At 33.8% G+C, this 17,395-nt stretch overlaps 1 protein-coding gene across 6 annotated transcripts in view; it reads left to right on the forward strand.

Moving 5' to 3' along the window:
- The window catches only part of PCDH11X (protocadherin 11 X-linked), an 837,711-nt gene extending 830,288 nt beyond the window's left edge, over positions 1-7,423 (forward strand). For all 6 annotated transcript variants that reach the window (XM_054544818.1, XM_009235031.3, XM_054544822.1 and 3 more), the window contains one exon: positions 2,451-7,423. In XM_054544818.1, the coding sequence (XP_054400793.1) occupies positions 2,451-3,127 (677 nt within the window). In that variant the 3' untranslated portion in view covers positions 3,128-7,423. The remainder of the gene's footprint in view (positions 1-2,450) is intronic.
- The last annotated feature ends 9,972 nt before the right edge of the window (positions 7,424-17,395 follow it).

Genomic DNA, 17,395 nt, shown 5'->3' on the forward strand with positions numbered 1-17,395 from the left:
ATATTCTCCCTCCTCTTGGGTTGCTCAGATCCCCAGTAGAAAGGTGAGTCACAGAGGGAGGCTCTCTGTCTCTCTCACGTACTGGGGCTTCACTTACTTTTATCAACTGGAAGCCATCACACGGACTGTTTGCCCATGTCCTCCCCCCGGGGCCCCCTTCACAATACTGGTGGATTCTTTTTTTTCTTCTTGAATTAAAGCTCACAAAGTTGATCTTCATGCACTATCTTGCTATTTCCAAGTCACTGAGGCATGATAAAAGGATTTAATCAGTCATCTTGGAAAAAAATCTATTGTTAGTTTACATCCTTTTTTAAATATATAACTCCCTTGTCAGAAATGTGATTTGCAAATATTTTTACCCAGTCTGTAGCTTGCCTTTTCATTCATTCACATTGCCTTTTGCAAAGTAAATATTTTTAATTACAAATAAGCTCAACTTAGCATATTTTTAAAAATAAATTGTGCTTTTGGTGTTATAGTTAAGAATGTTGCCTAACTCATAGTCACAAAGATTTTCTCCAATATTTTCTAATAGAAGTTGTATAGTTTTACATTTTACATTTAGACTTTTGATTGATTCCAGGTTAATTATTTTATAAGATTAAAGATGTGGGTCAAGTTTCAATTTTCTGCTTATAACCTATAATCATTCTATCGGCACTTGTTGAAAAGTCTATACTTTCGCCATTGAATTCAGACCTTTGTTGAAAATCACTTTAGAATTTTGTGGATCTATTTCTGGACTGATTATTCTATTTTTATTAATCATTTTGTATTTATTATTTTGCTAATATTACATTGTAATGATTAGGTACATGTTATAGTAAATCTTGAAATCAGATCATGTGAGTCCACAAATAGGTATTTTTTAATCAAAATTGGTTGGCTAATCTAATTCCTTTACCTTTCCCTATAAATTATAGCATCAGCTTGTTGATATCTACAAAAACAGAAGATCCATCTAAGATTTCCTTTTTATTTATACTATGTTGAGTTTACGGATCAATTGTGGGACCACTGACATCATAACAATATTGAGTATTCCAAGCTATGAACATGGTATATCTCTCCACTTATTTAGATTTTCTTTATTTTTTTCATCATTTTTTAAAAATTTTAAGCACACAGATACCAAACACATTTTGTTACATATAGACCTAAATGTGTCTGTGAATAGATACAGTATTGTTTATTTTCAATCTGTATGTCTTTCATTTCTTTTTCTTGCTTTATTTCGTTGGCTAGAACTTACAATATTATGTCAAATGGGAGTGGTGTCAACCTTACTGTTTCTGATTTTTGGGTAAACGTATTCAATATTTAACCTTTGAATATCATGTCAGCTGTTATCTTTTTGTAGGACCTGCATGTCAATTTGAAGATATTCCCCTGTTTCTAATTTGCTAAAATTGAATAGTTCTACTAATATAAATTTTGATCTAGTTGGTTGATTATATTGCTCAAGTCTTCTATGCGTTTACTGATTTTCTATTTTTTCCATCAAGTTCTAAGGAGTATTGTAGTCTCCAAGTATGACTGTGGATATGTCTATTTATCCTTTCATTTCTAGCTTATTTTGCTTACATTTTGAAGCTCTGTCGTAAGGTGCATACACACAGGATTGATATGTCTTCTTAGAGAATTGATCTTTTTATTGTCATATAATGTATTTCTTTATACTGGATAGCATTTCTTGCTCTCAAGTAAACTTTATATAGATATAGTAACACCATCTCTATTTTACTAAAATTTGTATAATATTTTTATTGATGCTTGATATCTATTGACATTTGAAGACTACACAGAAATTTCATAAAAAGAGTATTATAAACTATTATAGTTTACAGCTAAGTACTCGGATCTCTAGTTTATTATGTTGCTAACCTCTATTTTAAGATGATTCCAGAAAATAAAGAATACTGAAATCACTTATTTTTGAAATAATTATGACTATATTTTATTCTTGAAACTAAGGCATATCTTAGAGTTCAATAAACTATATTTCCAAATTTATGTAATTTATTATTAGCTAACTATTTTTTAGCTATAATTAGTTCATTATATATTCTTATAATTTGTTTTCCAATTAATTTTGCTTTTATATCCTCTCTCAGTGCTAGTGAGAAGTCATATTTCAGCTGACTTGCATGTATAGATGAATGATCATAGTTTCCTTGAGGGTCACAGATACAATAAAAAATACCTACATTTGAGATACTAGGCCAAAGGATCCCAATTATAATAATGAGACCTCATCCACCCACTCCAAGTCATTTATACTTCCCTAAGAATTATTGACAAATTAAAAATACCAACTATAAATAATGGAAGTATTTAATGCATTTGTATATAGGTTGTTACCTTTTTTGTCACAATGTTATTTAAGTAGCTAATAAAAATATGCCTTTGAAATATAAATTTTATTATTTTTTTCCTTACCCCAACAGCTGCAGAAATAACTGTTCAACCAACTGTGGAAGAGGCCTCTGACAACTGCACTCAAGAATGTCTCATCTATGGCCATTCTGATGCCTGCTGGATGCCGGCATCTCTGGATCATTCCAGCTCTTCACAAGCACAGGCCTCTGCTCTATGCCACAGCCCACCACTGTCACAGGCCTCTACTCAGCACCACAGCCCACCAGTGACACAGACCATTGCTCTCTGCCACAGCCCTCCAGTGACACAGACCATCGCATTGTGCCACAGCCCTCCACCGATACAGGTGTCTGCTCTCCACCACAGTCCTCCTCTAGTGCAGGCTACTGCACTTCGCCACAGCCCACCATCAGCACAGGCCTCAGCCCTCTGCTACAGCCCTCCTTTAGCACAGGCTGCTGCAATCAGCCACAGCTCTCCTCTGCCACAGGTTATTGCCCTCCATCGCAGTCAGGCCCAATCATCAGTCAGTTTGCAGCAAGGTTGGGTGCAAGGTGCTGAAGGACTATGCTCTGTTGATCAGGGAGTGCAAGGTAGTGCAACATCTCAGTTTTACACCATGTCTGAAAGACTTCATCCCAGTGATGATTCAATTAAAGTCATTCCTTTGACAACCTTCACTCCACGCCAACAGGCCAGACCCTCCAGAGGTGATTCCCCCATTATGGAAGAACATCCCTTGTAAAGCTAAAATAGTTATTTCAAATTTTCAGAAAAGATGTATATAGTCAAAATTTAAGATACAATTCCAATGAGTATTCTGATTATCAGATTTGTAAATAGCTATGTAAATAGAAACAGATACCAGAATAAATCTACAGCTAGACCCTTAGTCAAAAGTTAACGAAAAAATTGCAATTTGTTTAATTCAGAATGTGTATTTAAAAAGAAAAGGAATTTAACAATTTGCATCCCCTTGTGCAGTAAGGCTTATCATGACAGAGCATACTATTTCTGATGTACAGTATTTTTTGTTGTTTTTATCATCATGTGCAATATTGCTGATTTGTTTCCACGCTGATTGTGTGGAACCAGTATGTAGCAAATGGAAAGCCTAGAAATATCTTATTTTCTAAGTTTACCTTTAGTTTAGCTAAACTTTTATTCAGATAATGTTAAAAGGTATACGTACTCTAGCCTTTTTTTGGGCTTTCTGTTTGATTTTTGTTTGTTGTTTTCAGTTTTTTTGTTGTTGTTAGTGAGTCTCCCTTCAAAATACACAGTAGGTAGTGTAAATACTGCTTGTTTGTGTCTCTCTCTGCTTTCATGTTTTCTACCTTATTCCAATACTATACTGTTGATAAAATTTGTATATACATTTTCAATAAAGAATATGTATAAACTGTACAGATCTAGCTCTACAACCTATTTCTCTACTCTTTAGTAGAGTTCGAGACACAGAAGTGCAATAACTGCCCAAATTAAGCAACTGTTTGCTAAAAAGGGCCTCTTTTTACTTTAATAGTTTAGTGTAAAGTACATCAGAAATAAAACCGTATCTGCCATTTTAAGCCTGTAGTCCATTATTACTTGGGTCTTTACTTCTGGGAATTTGTATGTAACAGCCTAGAAAATTAAAAGGAGGTGGATGCATCCAAAGCACGAGTCACTTAAAATATCGACGGTAAACTACTATTTTGTAGAGAAACTCAGGAAGATTTAAATGTTGATTTGACAGCTCAGTAGGCTGTTACCAAAGGGTGTTCAGTAAAAATAACAAATACATATAACTGTAGATAAAACCATATACAAAATCTATAAGACTAAGGGATTTTTGTTATTCTAGCTCAACTTACTGAAGAAAACCGCTAATAACAACAAGAATATCAGGAAGGAACTTTTCAAGAAATGTAATTATAAATCTACATCAAACATAGAATTTTAAGGAAAAATGCAGAGGGAGAAATAAGGCACATGACTGCTTATTGCAGTCAGCAAGAACTACCCCAATAACACACACAGAACAAAAACCGTCAAAATCTCATATATGAAATAAAATATATTCTTCTAAGCAAAGAAACAATACTATTCATAGAAAACATTAGTTTTCTTCTGTTGTCTGTTATTTCCTTCTTTTATCCTCTTAACTGGCCATTATCTTCTATGTGCACATTTTATAAATGTACAGAAACATCACCAACTTAATTTTCTTCCATAGCAAAACTGAGAAAATACCTTGTTTCAGTATAACACTAAACCAAGAGACAATTGATGTTTAATGGGGGCGGTTGGGGTTGGGGTGGGGAGTCAATATCTCCTATTGATTAACTTAGACATAGATTTTGTAATGTATAACTTGATATTTAATTTATGGTTAAACTGTGTGTAAATTTTGTAACATAAACTGTGGTAACTGCATAATTACATTGGTGAGGATTTCCACTGAATATTGAGAAAGTTTCTTTTCATGTGCCCAGCAGGTTAAGTAGCGTTTTCAGAATACACATTATTCCCATCCATTGTAAAGCTCCTTAAATCATATTTGATTGGACGTGCAGAATAACTTCTTAACTTTTAACTATCAGAGTTTGATTAATAAAATTAATTAATTTTTTTCTCCTTCGTGTTAATGTTCCAAGGGATTTGGAGCATACTGGTTTTCCAGGTGCATGTGAATCCCGAAGGACTGATAATATTTGAATGTTTATTAAATTATTATCATATAAATGTGTTGATATTGTTGCTATTGTTGTTGATGTTGAAAATTTTAAACTTGGGGAAGATTAAGAAAAGAACTAATAGTGACAAAAATCAGTGCTTCCAATAGATTTTAGAACATTCTTTGCCTCAAAAAACCTGCAAAGATGATGTGAGATTTTTTTCTTGTATTTTTATTATTTTCACATTTTCCCTCTGCAAACCTTTAGTTTTCTTATGATCTACACACACACACACACACACGCGTGCACACACACACACACACATTTAAAGGATATAAAAAGAAGAGGCTGAAAGATTATTAAATAACTCATCAGGCATCTCAATGGTTACTATCTATGTTAATGAAAATCAAATAGGACTCAAAGTTGGATATTTGGGATTTTTCTTCTGACAGTATAATTTATTGAGTTACTAGGGAGGTTCTTAAATCCTCATATCTGGAAACTTGTGACGTTTTGACACCTTTCCTATAGATATAGGAATGAACCAATATGCTATTATTACCCTTTCTAACTCTGATTTTATAATCAGACTTAGATTGTGTTTAGAATATTAAATGACTGGGCACCCTCTTCTTGGTTTTTACCAGAGAGGCTTTGAATGGAAGCAGGCTGAGAGTAGCCAAAGAGGCAAGGGGTATTAGCCCAGTTATTCTCCCCTATGCCTTCTCTTTCTAAGCTTCCACTAGGTCTGGCCTTGGAAATCTGTAACTTCTAGGGCTTCAGATCTGATGATATCTTTTTCATCACCGCAAGTTATTTCTTTGACTGAATAGACAGTGGTATAGGTTGACACAGCACACAAGTGGCTATTGTGATGTATGATGTATGTAGTCCTACAACTGCAAAATGTCTTACTGAACCAACAGTCAAGAAATGGTTCTGTTTTAAAAAGGATTGCATTTGATTTGAAATTAAAACTTCAAACTGAATGACTTATATGAGAATAATACGTTCAATCAAAGTAGTTATTCTATTTTGTGTCCATATTCAATTAGATTGTGATTATTAATTTTCTAGCTATGGTATTACTATATCACACTTGTGAGTGTGTATTCAAATACTAAGTATCTTATATGCTACATGCATACACATTCTTTTCTTAAACTTTACCTGTGTTTTAACTAATATTGTGTCAGTGTATTAAAAATTAGCTTTTACATATGATATCTACAATGTAATAAATTTAGAGAGTAATTTTGTGTATTCTTATTTACTTAGCTTTTTACTTTTAATTATGTAAATTTGGTTAGAAAATAATAATAAATGGTTAGTGCTATTGTGTAATGGTAACAGTTACAAAGAGCCTCTGCCTTCCCAAACTAATATTTATCACACATGGTCATTAAATGGGAAAAAAATAGACTAAACAAATCACAAATTGTTCAGTTCTTAAAATGTAATTATGTCACACACACAAAACATCCTTTTCAATCCTGAGAAAATTAAGGGGGTTTTACTCACATGGATATTTCAACATTAGTTTTTTTTGTTTGTTTGTTTCTTTTTCATGGTATTACTGAAGGTGTGTATACTCCCTAATATACATTTATGAAAATCTACTTGTTTAGGCTTTTATTTATACTCTTCTGATTTATACTTTTTATTATAATTATTATTTCTTATCTTTCTTCTTTTATATTTTTTGGAAACCAAATTTATAGTTAGTTTAGGTAAACTTTTTTTCATGACCATTAGAAACTATTTTGAATGTTTCCAACTGGCTCAATTGGCCGGGAAAACATCGGAGCAAGAGAAGCTGAAATATATTTCTACAAGAACCTTTCTATATTATGTGCCAATTACCATACCAGATCAATTTTATGCAGAGGCCTTAAAATATTCTTTCACAGTAGCTTTCTTACACTAATCATCATGTGCTTTTAGTAAATATGATGTTTAAAAGCAGTGCAAGTCTACAACAGCAGAAACAGTAACAAAAAATGTGCTCAGAAAAATGTATGTGCACAAATTAAAAAAAATTAATGGCAATTGTTTTGTGATTGTAAGTGATACTTTTTAAAGAGTAAACTGTGTGAAATTTATACTATCCCTGCTTAAAATATTAAGAATTTTATGAAATATGTATTTATGTTTGTATTGTGGGAAGATTCCTCCTCCGTGATATCATACAGCATCTGAAAGTGAACAGTATCCCAAAGCAGTTCTAACCATGCTTTGGAAGGAAGAAGGTTGACTATTGTATGGCCAAGGATGGCAGTATGTAATCCAGAAGCAAACTTGTATTAATTGTTCTATTTCAGGTTCTGTATTGCATGTTTTCTTATTAATATATATTAATAAAAGTTATGAGAAATAAACATTCATTTTTATTGTGTGTGTTAATTCAAAACTCAAATGATTCACTTTATTTTAAATAGATTTTCAAATATATATAGAAAATATCCTTTTTCAGTGGTACATTTTGGAGTTAGCATATTTTTTTCACTCTGATAACTCCTTCAATATAATTTCTGACTTGAACATAATTTCAATCACTTTTCAAAATTGCTGAACACTATTGTAGTGTTTCTGAACATTTATTTTGCATCCTTCAAGACAAGATTTAAGTGACATTTATTTATTCCAGATTAGATCTATTGCTTCACTTAATGTAAAAGTTACCTAAGGATTTCTCTGTACAACCATAGGAGATCCAGGTGAAATAAGTTTCTGGAGATGGTTGATAATATTTGTGGAACAAAATAACTTTACTCCTGGCTTTGTTTTCACTTTGGCTAAATGGAGAGAATTCATTGAAACCTCTCAAACTACAAGGTATCACCAAATATGTAACTACATTTAGAATTTTATTAGCCCCAACTTTTGATTAAGAATTACATACCGCACAGTCCAGTGCTTTTTGTATTATTTTTTTCTCACTGATATATTTATTATTGTGATATTAATTTATTCATTTTCACCAAGAGTTAGCTGGTGAAGAACGAAAAAAGGAAAATTTAAATCAAGCAACATTTTAACCTCTGGCAAAAAGGATATTGGGGTTTTAGAAGAAGTACAATATATGTGTAGGTTAATTTGTGTTATTTCTCATCTTCACTCCAGCCATTTGGGAAAAAAAACAAACTCACAAGTTTTGTCTATCTGGGCTACTATAACAAATTATCTTAAACTGAGTAATTTATAAGAAACAAATTTATTGACCATAGTTCTGGAGGCTGGGGAATCCAAGAACAAGGCACCAGCAGATTCTGTGTCTGATGAGAGCCTGTTCCTCTTGAATGGCACCTTCTTTGTGTCCTACCATGACAAAAGGGGTTAAAGTCTTCCTCAGGCCTCTTTTATAAGGGCACTAATTCCATTCATGAGGCAAAGCTTTAATGACCTAATTACCTCCTAAAGACCTCAGCAATTAATACTATCACTGTGGTGGTTAGGTTTCAACATATAAATTTTGGGGAAGATACAGTCAGACCACAGCACTCACCTAAAGAACCAAAGAGTTTGTGGTTCTTTATTGCTTTGAGGCAATGCTTATAGGCATCTTCAAATACCTTACCTGACCATGACCATCATGTTATGACTAAAAATTTATAATTGCAACACTGTTAGTAAGGAAGGAAGTAGCCAAGGAAAGAATCAAGGGAAACAAATATTTCCGCAGTGAGCTAGTGAGACAAAAAAGGAAATAAGTGAGGCCTGAAAGAGAATGTTCATGCATCTGATGAGTATTTAATGAGTGACTATAACATAGCAAGCATTGTTATAGGTGATGAAAATACAATGTCTACAAGAAAAGCAGTGTCTCTGTTATGGAGCTTACCGTCTAATGATGTACTGGGGACAAAACACAACAAACAAGAACACACAGACACCTATAACAGAATGTCTGATGGTGATAAATGAATAAGGAAAATCAAACAAGGTAATATGATAGAGGCTATTTTATCTAAGATGTGTATCAGTTAAGATGACTTTAGCTCCACATAACAGAAAAACCCTAATTCACATGGCTTCAAAATGAGAAATTTCATTATTTTACTTTACATGATATCCTGAGGTAAGAAAGTTTCTAATATGGTACATCCCAGCTCTGAATTTGTTTCTCTGTATTTCCATTGCTTTCTCCTATTGTTGTTTTTTGTCTTTATCTTCAGGATGATAGTAAAATTATTGCTGCAGTTTCATCGTTGCATCTGGACACAGCAACATTCTTAGAAAGAGGAGGACATATCCCTCTTTAAGAATGAGAAAAATCTCAGGAGCCTTCCAGCTGACTATTTTATTGGCCAAAATGAAGTTGTATGCCCTAATTAAAACCAATCACTGCTAAACTGAGTGGAAGACTATGAATAAATTAGACTATACGGAACAGATTTAGTGTAAGTACCATAAGCACTTTTGAAGGTATTTGTGAGAAGACATTTGAGAAGAGATATGAATCATAAAAAGAGGCAAATATGTGATGACTTGAGAGTGAGAAGATGTTATAGGTAAAGGAAACACCAAGAGTAATTTTTTGGAAGCTGAAGAGGAAAATAATATCAATGAAATGTGGGTATTTGGTTATGTTAAATGCCAGAAATTTAAGTTAATGGTCTCTCACCACAAATGGACCTTACTGCTGGCCTACAACCATACTGTATTAATTTGTTTTCTCTCCTACTTTTGTAGATTATTAGTCCACTCTCTCATAGCTGATGGTCTTGTTTCCTATTTCATTGAGAACATTAGAGCAACACAAATAGAATCTCCACAGCTCCCACCATCAATTCTTACTTTCAACTACTTGCATCTCTGACTATGTAGTCTTCTTTCTCTCCTGTTAGTATCAATGATCTGGTGAAACTCTAATTTAAGGTCAGTCACCGTAGATGTGCATTGGATCAAATCCTCTGTTGCCTACTTAAGCAAATTGCTTCAACAATCTTCCCCTCTCTATCTTGTGTCATTAACTTTTATATCTTTACTGTACATTCTTATCACCATTAAAATGTGTAATTATGATTGCTGCTTAAAAAGTTATTTCCTGACCTTATTTCAGCCTCCAGTTACTATTCCTTTTTTTATCTTTTCCCTTCCAAAAAACTCTTTAGGGGAGCTGTTTTTAATCAATGTCTCTAATTAAGCCATTGCTTACTCTCTAATCAGCTATTTGTCTCACAACTGTACCAAAATTTCCCTTACCAAGGTAACCCATCACACCATGCTGCTAAATGCAATGGCAAGTTTCTCAATTCTTACTGAAGTATTCAGAAACATTTGACATAGTTTAAGCATCTACATCATGCAAATTTTTCTTCACTTGACTTGTATGGCACCACATGTGTCTGGTTTTTCTTCTACAGCTCTAGCTGTTTCTTCTATTTTCAATTATGCTGGGTTCTCATCATATTCCCAAGGTCTTTTTCTGTTTCATGCAATCTGTTTTTCCCTGAATGTAATTCATGTACCACAAAATGCATCTGCTTAAGGTGAACAATTAAGTGGTTTCAGTATATTCAAAAAGTTGTGCAACCATCAGTACTATTTAACTCCAGAACACATTTCTTCATCCCTAAAAGAAATATCTTGCCAACAAAAAGTCACTACTCTACATCTCCCGGTCCAAACCCTAGGCGACCAATAATCTTCTTTCTGTTACAGATTTACAAATTGTGGATGTTTTATATAATTGGAATCACACAATATGTGGTCTTTTGTGATTGGCTTCTTTCATTTATCATAATGTTTACAAGGTTAATTCATGTTGTAGCATGTATTATTAGGTTGGTGCAAAAGTAATTGTGGATTTGGACCATGAATTTTAAATCATTATAACTAGGCTTAAACACACTTTTGTTAATCAAAATAGAAACCATTACAATCAGCTCATTTTTGCCAACAAGAAATAAGTATGTTTATTCCTGTAACATAAAAATCTGTGCTTTGGGATTCAATGAACTCTTGGAAGGCATTTTCTGCATCTTGCTGGTTGTGGAAGCATTTTCCATGCAAAAAGTTGTCGAGATGCTTGAAGAAGTGGTAGTCAGTTGGGGAGAGGCCAGTCGAATATGATGGATGAGGCAAAACTTTGTAGCCCAATTCATTAAACTTTCGAAGCTTGGTTGTGCAACGTGCAGTTGAGTGTTGTCATGGAGAAGAATTTGGCCTTTTCTGTTAACCAATGCCTGTTGCAGGCATTGTAGTTTTCGGTGCATCTCATCAATTTGCTGAGCATACTTCTCAGATGTAATGGTTTCGCTGGGATTCAAAAAACTGTAGCAGATGAGACAGGCAGCAGACCAACAAACTGACCATGACCTTTTTTGGGTGCAAGTTTGGCTTTGGAAAGTACTGTGGAGTTTCTTCTCAGTCCAACCACTGGGCTGGTGGTCACCGGTTGTCATATAAAATTCACTTTTCATTGCACATCACAATCCAATAGAGAAACGGTTTGTTGTTGCGTAGAATAAAAGAAGATGACACTTCAAAACAATTCTTTTTTATTTTTGCTCAGCTCATGAGGCACACACTTGTCGAGCCTTTTCACCTTTCCAATTTGCTTCAAATGCCAAATGACGGTAGGATGGTCGACGCTGAGTCCTTCAGCGACTTTTCATGTAGTTGTAAGAGGATCAGCTTTGATGATTGCTCTCATTTAGTCATTGTCAACTTCTAATAGCTGACCACTGTGCTCCTAATCTCCAAGACTCTCATCTTCTTTGCAAAACTTCTTGAACCACCACTGTATGTTCATTACCAGTTCCTGGGCCAAGTGCGTTGTCGATGTTGTGATTTGTCTCCACCGCCTTACGACCTATTTTGAACTTGAATAAAAAATCACTCAAATTTGCTTTTTGTCTAACATTATTTCAATAGTTTAAAATAAATATAAAATAAACTGCAAGTAATAAGTCATTAGCAAAAAAACATAAAGCAAGCAATGTGCATTAAAATGATGTATAACATAACCACACTTATTTAAAAATGTATTCCAATATCAAATCACAAATTTCAACAATGCAAAAATCACAATTACATTTGCGCCAACCTAATAGTAGTTTATCACTATTAAGGCTGAATAATATTCCATTGTATGGATAAACAACATTATGTTTACCCATTCCTCTGTTGATAGAAATTTGCGTTATTCCCACTTTTTAAATTATGAGTAATGCTGCTGTGAATATCCATGTGCAAATTTTTGTGAGGGCCAGGCATGGTGGCTCATGCCAATCCCAGCACTTTGGGAGGCCAAGGTGGGCGTATTGCTTGAACCCAGAAGGTAGATACAAGCTTAGACAGCAAAGTGAAATCCCATCTCTACAATAAATAAATAAATAAAATACGGAGCAAGGTGGCATGTGCCTGTGTTCCCAGCTATATTGGAGGCTGAGGCAGGAGGATTGCTTGAGCCCAGGAGGCCAAGGCTGCAGTGAGCCATTTTTGTACCACTGCACTTTAGCCTGGGTGACAGAGTGAAACCTGGTCTCAAAAAACAAAACAAAACAAAAAACAAAAACCAAAAATGTGGGTAAATGGGATTAGTTCTCTTGGGTACATACCTAGGAGTGCAATACCTGGGTCAAATGGTAACTTCCTACCTAATCTCTGAAGAACTGCCAAACACTAATTTCCAAAGTGGCTGTACCATTATATATCCCCACCAGCAATGCATAAGGTTCACATTTCTCTACATTTTCACTAACATGTGGCATTGTCAGTCTTCTTGATTATAGCCACCCTAATGAGTTTTAAGTGGTCTCTCATTGTGTTTTTGACTTTCATTTCCCTACTGATTAAGAGTGCTCAGCATTCTTTCATGTGCTTATTGGCCATTTGTACATCTCCTTTGGATAAATTTATGTTCAAATTCTTTGTTCATTTTTAATTGGATTATTTGAATGTCTATTGCTGAGTTGTAAAAGCTATTTATATACTCTAGACACAAAATCATTATAAGATATATGACATGCATCTTTTTTTATTCTCTGGTTACATTTCATGTTCTTAAAAGTGTCCTTTGAAACAGAACATTTACTTTAGTTTATGTGCGGTGGAAATATCAATATTTTCTCTGGCTGCTTGATCTTTGATCTTTTTGAAAATTGTGTTGTACAAACTATCTTTTTAAAAAAATTCATAAGAACTTTAAAATAAGCTTTTAATTTTTTTTGCCAAAAATAATGCCAGCTTAAATTTTATTAGAGACTTTGTTCTAACTATTGATCATTTTGGGGAATTTTGACCATTTTAACATGTCTTATGATCAATTAAGCCTTCTGATCAATAAACATGGGATGTATTTCTTTTTAGATATTTTACAAAATTTTTCTTTCAATGATGTTTTGTAGTTTTCATAGTGCCAATTTTGTACACCTTTTGTTAAACTTATTCCTAGATATTTTATTGTTTTTGATGCCACTACAAATAAAATTATTTTCTCAATTTTATTTTTGAGTTTTTAATAGCTAGTGCATAGATATACCATTGACTTCTATGTATTGGTCACGTATCCTGCAATCTTGCTAAACTTCTTTATGAGTGTGCATGTGTGTGTGTGTGTGTCTGTGTGTGTGTATGTGTATAATTTTTTTTATATATACAAGGTTATATCATCTACATATAGAGATGTTTACTTCTTCCTTTCCAATATGAATGCCTTTCTAAAATTTTTCTAGCCTGTTTTAGTTTGCTGATGCTGCCATCACAAAACACCACAGACTAGGTGGCTCAAACAACAGAAATTTATTTCCTCACACTTCTGAAGTCCTGAAGTCCACAATCACGGTGTTGGTAAGGTTTGGATTTATTTGGGGCCTCTTTCCTTGGCTCACAGCTGATGGTCTTCTCACTATGTTCTTAACATTTTTTTCCTCAGTGCACAGACATCCCTGGTGTCTCTTTTGTTTCCAAACCTCTGCTTATAAGACAAGTCAGGTTGGAATTGGACCCACCATAATGGCCTAATTTTTAACTTAATTACGTTTTTAAAGGTCCTTAGTCCAAACACAGTCACATTCTGAGATACTCAAAGTTAGGACTTCAACATATGAACTTGAAGGGTATGCAATTCAGCTGATAATATTACCTTGCAAACTCTAACACTGAATTCATTTATCAGATTTAGGAATCTTCTGGAAGAGTCTTTAGAGATTTCTAGGCATAAAGTCATATTATCAGCCAACAGAAGTAAGTTGATTTCCTATTTTTTTTTTTTTTTTTTGTCAATTTGGATGTTCTTTATTTCTTTCTCTTGCCTGATTGCTCTGGGTAGGACTTTCAGTACTATGTTGAATAGAAGTGCTGAAAGTGGGCATCTTTGTCTTGTTCCAGTTCTGAAGGTAAATGCTTTCACCTTTTCCACATCAAGTATGATGATGGCTGTGGGTTTGTCATATATGGACTTTATCATTTTATTGTATTATTTTACTTAATTATTTTAATATTTTGAGGTATATTATTTCTATGTCTAGCTTGTTGAGGGATAAAGAGATGCTGGATTTTATCAAATGCTTTTTCTGGAACTATTGAGATGATCATATGATTTTTGTTTTTAATTCTGTTTATGTGATGAATCATATTTATTGACATGCATATGTTAAAACATCCCTTCATCCCTGAAAGGAAATCCACTTGTTCCTGGCAAATTATTTTTTGACATGCTGTTGAATTTCATTTGCTAGCATTTTCTTGAGGATTTTTGCATGTATATTCACCAGGAATGTTGTTCTGTAGCTTTGTTTTCCTTCCTTTGTTGTCATTTTCTGATTTTAAGATTAGGGTAATACTGGTTTCTAAAAAGCAGTTAAGGAGGATTTCCTCCATCTCAATATTTTGAAATAATATCAGTAGCATTGGTAATAATTCTTCTTTAAGTGTCTAGTAAAATTTGGCTCTGAATGCATTTAGCCCTGGGCTTTTTTTGTTGTTGGCAGTTTCTGTTTGTTTGTTTTTTTGTTTTTTGGTTTGTTTGTTTTTATTACTGTTTCATTCTCAGTGCTTGTTACTGGCTTCTTCAGAATTTGTTTCTTCCTGAGTTAAGCTAGGGTGAATTATGTGTTTTCAGAGATCTAACAATTAGCTCTGGATTTTCTAGTTTGTTTGCATAGAGGTGTTCATAGTAGTTCGAATGATCTTTTGTATTTATGTAGTGACTTTGTAATGTCTTTATTTTCATTTCTAATTCAGCTTATTTGAATATTCTCTTTTTTTCTTGGTTAATATACCTAATAATTTGTCAATTTTGTTCATCTTTTCAAAGAACCAGCTTTTGTTCTATTGATCTTTTGCATATTTTGCTTCAATTTTATTTAGTTGTGCTCTGATCTGTGTTTTTTTCTTTTCTTCTACAAGTTTTGAGTTCGATTTGTTTTTCTCTAGTTCTTTAGATGTGAGGTCAGGTTGTCGAATTGTGATCTTTCAGACTTTCTGATGTAGGCATTTAGCAATATAAACGTTCCTCTTAGCACTGCTTTTGCTATATCTCAGAGGTTTTGATAACTGTGTCAGTTACATAACTCATTTTGAATAGTTTTAAAAATTTGCATCTTAATTTCATTTTTAATTCAATAATCATTTAGGAGCAGATTGTTTAATTTTTATGTATTTGTATAGTTTTGAGTGTTTCTTTTGCAATTGATTTCTAGTTTTATTTTGCTGTGATTTAAGACACTTATCGCATTAATAAATAGTGCTGGGATAACTGGCTAGCCACATGCAGAAGATTAAAACTGAACTCCTTCCTTACACCATATATAAAAACTAACTCAAGATAGACTAAAGACTTAAATGTAAAACCCAAAACTATAAAATCCCTGTAAGACAACGTAGGCAATACCACTCAGTTCATAGGCAGGGACAAAGATGTTATGACGAAGATTCTAAAAGCAATTGCAACAAAAGCAAAAATTGACAAATGGAGTATGATTAAATTAAAGAGCTTCTGCACAGCAAAATAAACTATCAACAGACTAAACAGACAACCTACAGAATGGGATAACATTTTTTCAAACTGTCCATCCTACAAAGGTCTAATATCCAGTGTCTAAACTTAAGCAAATATACAGGTAAAAAACAACCTTATAAAAAGTGGGCAATGGACAAGAACAGAAAATTTTCCAAAGAAGACATACATGCAGGCAACAATCATATGAGAAAAAGCTCAACATCACTGATTATTAGAGAAATGCAAATCAAAATCACAATGAGATACCATCTCACAGCAATGAGAACGACTATTATTAAAAAGTCAAAAATAACAGATGCTGGCAAGGTTGTGGATAGAAAGAAATGCTCACACACTGTTGATGGGAGGGTAAATTAGTTTAACCATTGTGGAAGACAGTGTGACAATTTCTCAAAGACCTAAAGACAGAAATACCTTGTGACCCAGTAATCCCATTACGGGATATATACCCAAAGGAATATCAATCATTCTCTTATAAAGACATGCATGCGTATGTTCATTACAGCACTATTCATAATAGCAAAGACATGAAATCAACCTAAATGTCTACCAATGGTAGACTAGATAAAATGATGCATATACCTTATGAAATGCTATGCAGCCATAAAAAAGAATGAAATCATGTCCAAGATAACAGCTGGAGGCCATTATCCTTAGAAAACTAACACAAGAACAGAAAATCAAATACAGGATGTTCTCACAAGTGGGAGCTCAATGATGAGAATACATGGACATGTAGAGGGAAACAACATACGCTAGGGCCTATCAGAAGGTGGAGGTTGGGAAGAGGGAGAAGATCAGGAAAAACAATAATTAATGGTGATATGGTTTGGCTGTGTCGCCACCCAAATCTCATCTTGAATTCGCATGTGTGGTGGGAGAGACCCAGTGGGAGGTAAATGAATCATGGGGGCAGGTCTTTCCTGTGCTGTTCTGGTGATAGTGAATAAGTCTCACAAGATCTGATGAGTGTACAAGGGGCAGTTTCCCTGCACAAGCTCTCTTCTGTCTGCCGCCATGTGAGAATGCGCCTTTCACCTTCAGCCATGACTGTGAGGCCTCTCCAGCCACGTTGAACTCTAAGTCCATTAAGCCTCTTTCTTTTGTAAATCGCCCAGTCTTGGGTAGGTCTTTATCATCAGTGTGAAAATGGACTAATAAAAATGGATACTAGGTTTAATATCTGGGTGATGAAATGATCTGTACAACAAACCCCCATGACACATTTACCTGTGTAACAAACCTGAACATGTATCCCTGAACTAAAAGTAAATCTTTAAAACAATATTCTTTTCCCTTATAATTTTGAAATAAAAATAGAATATTTCTATAAAAAATTTTGATTTTGAAGAATTTATTGAGGCTTATTGTGTGTCCTTTA

This window comes from Pongo abelii, chromosome X (genome assembly GCF_028885655.2).
Source record: "Pongo abelii isolate AG06213 chromosome X, NHGRI_mPonAbe1-v2.0_pri, whole genome shotgun sequence".
Lineage (NCBI taxonomy): Eukaryota > Metazoa > Chordata > Mammalia > Primates > Hominidae > Pongo > Pongo abelii.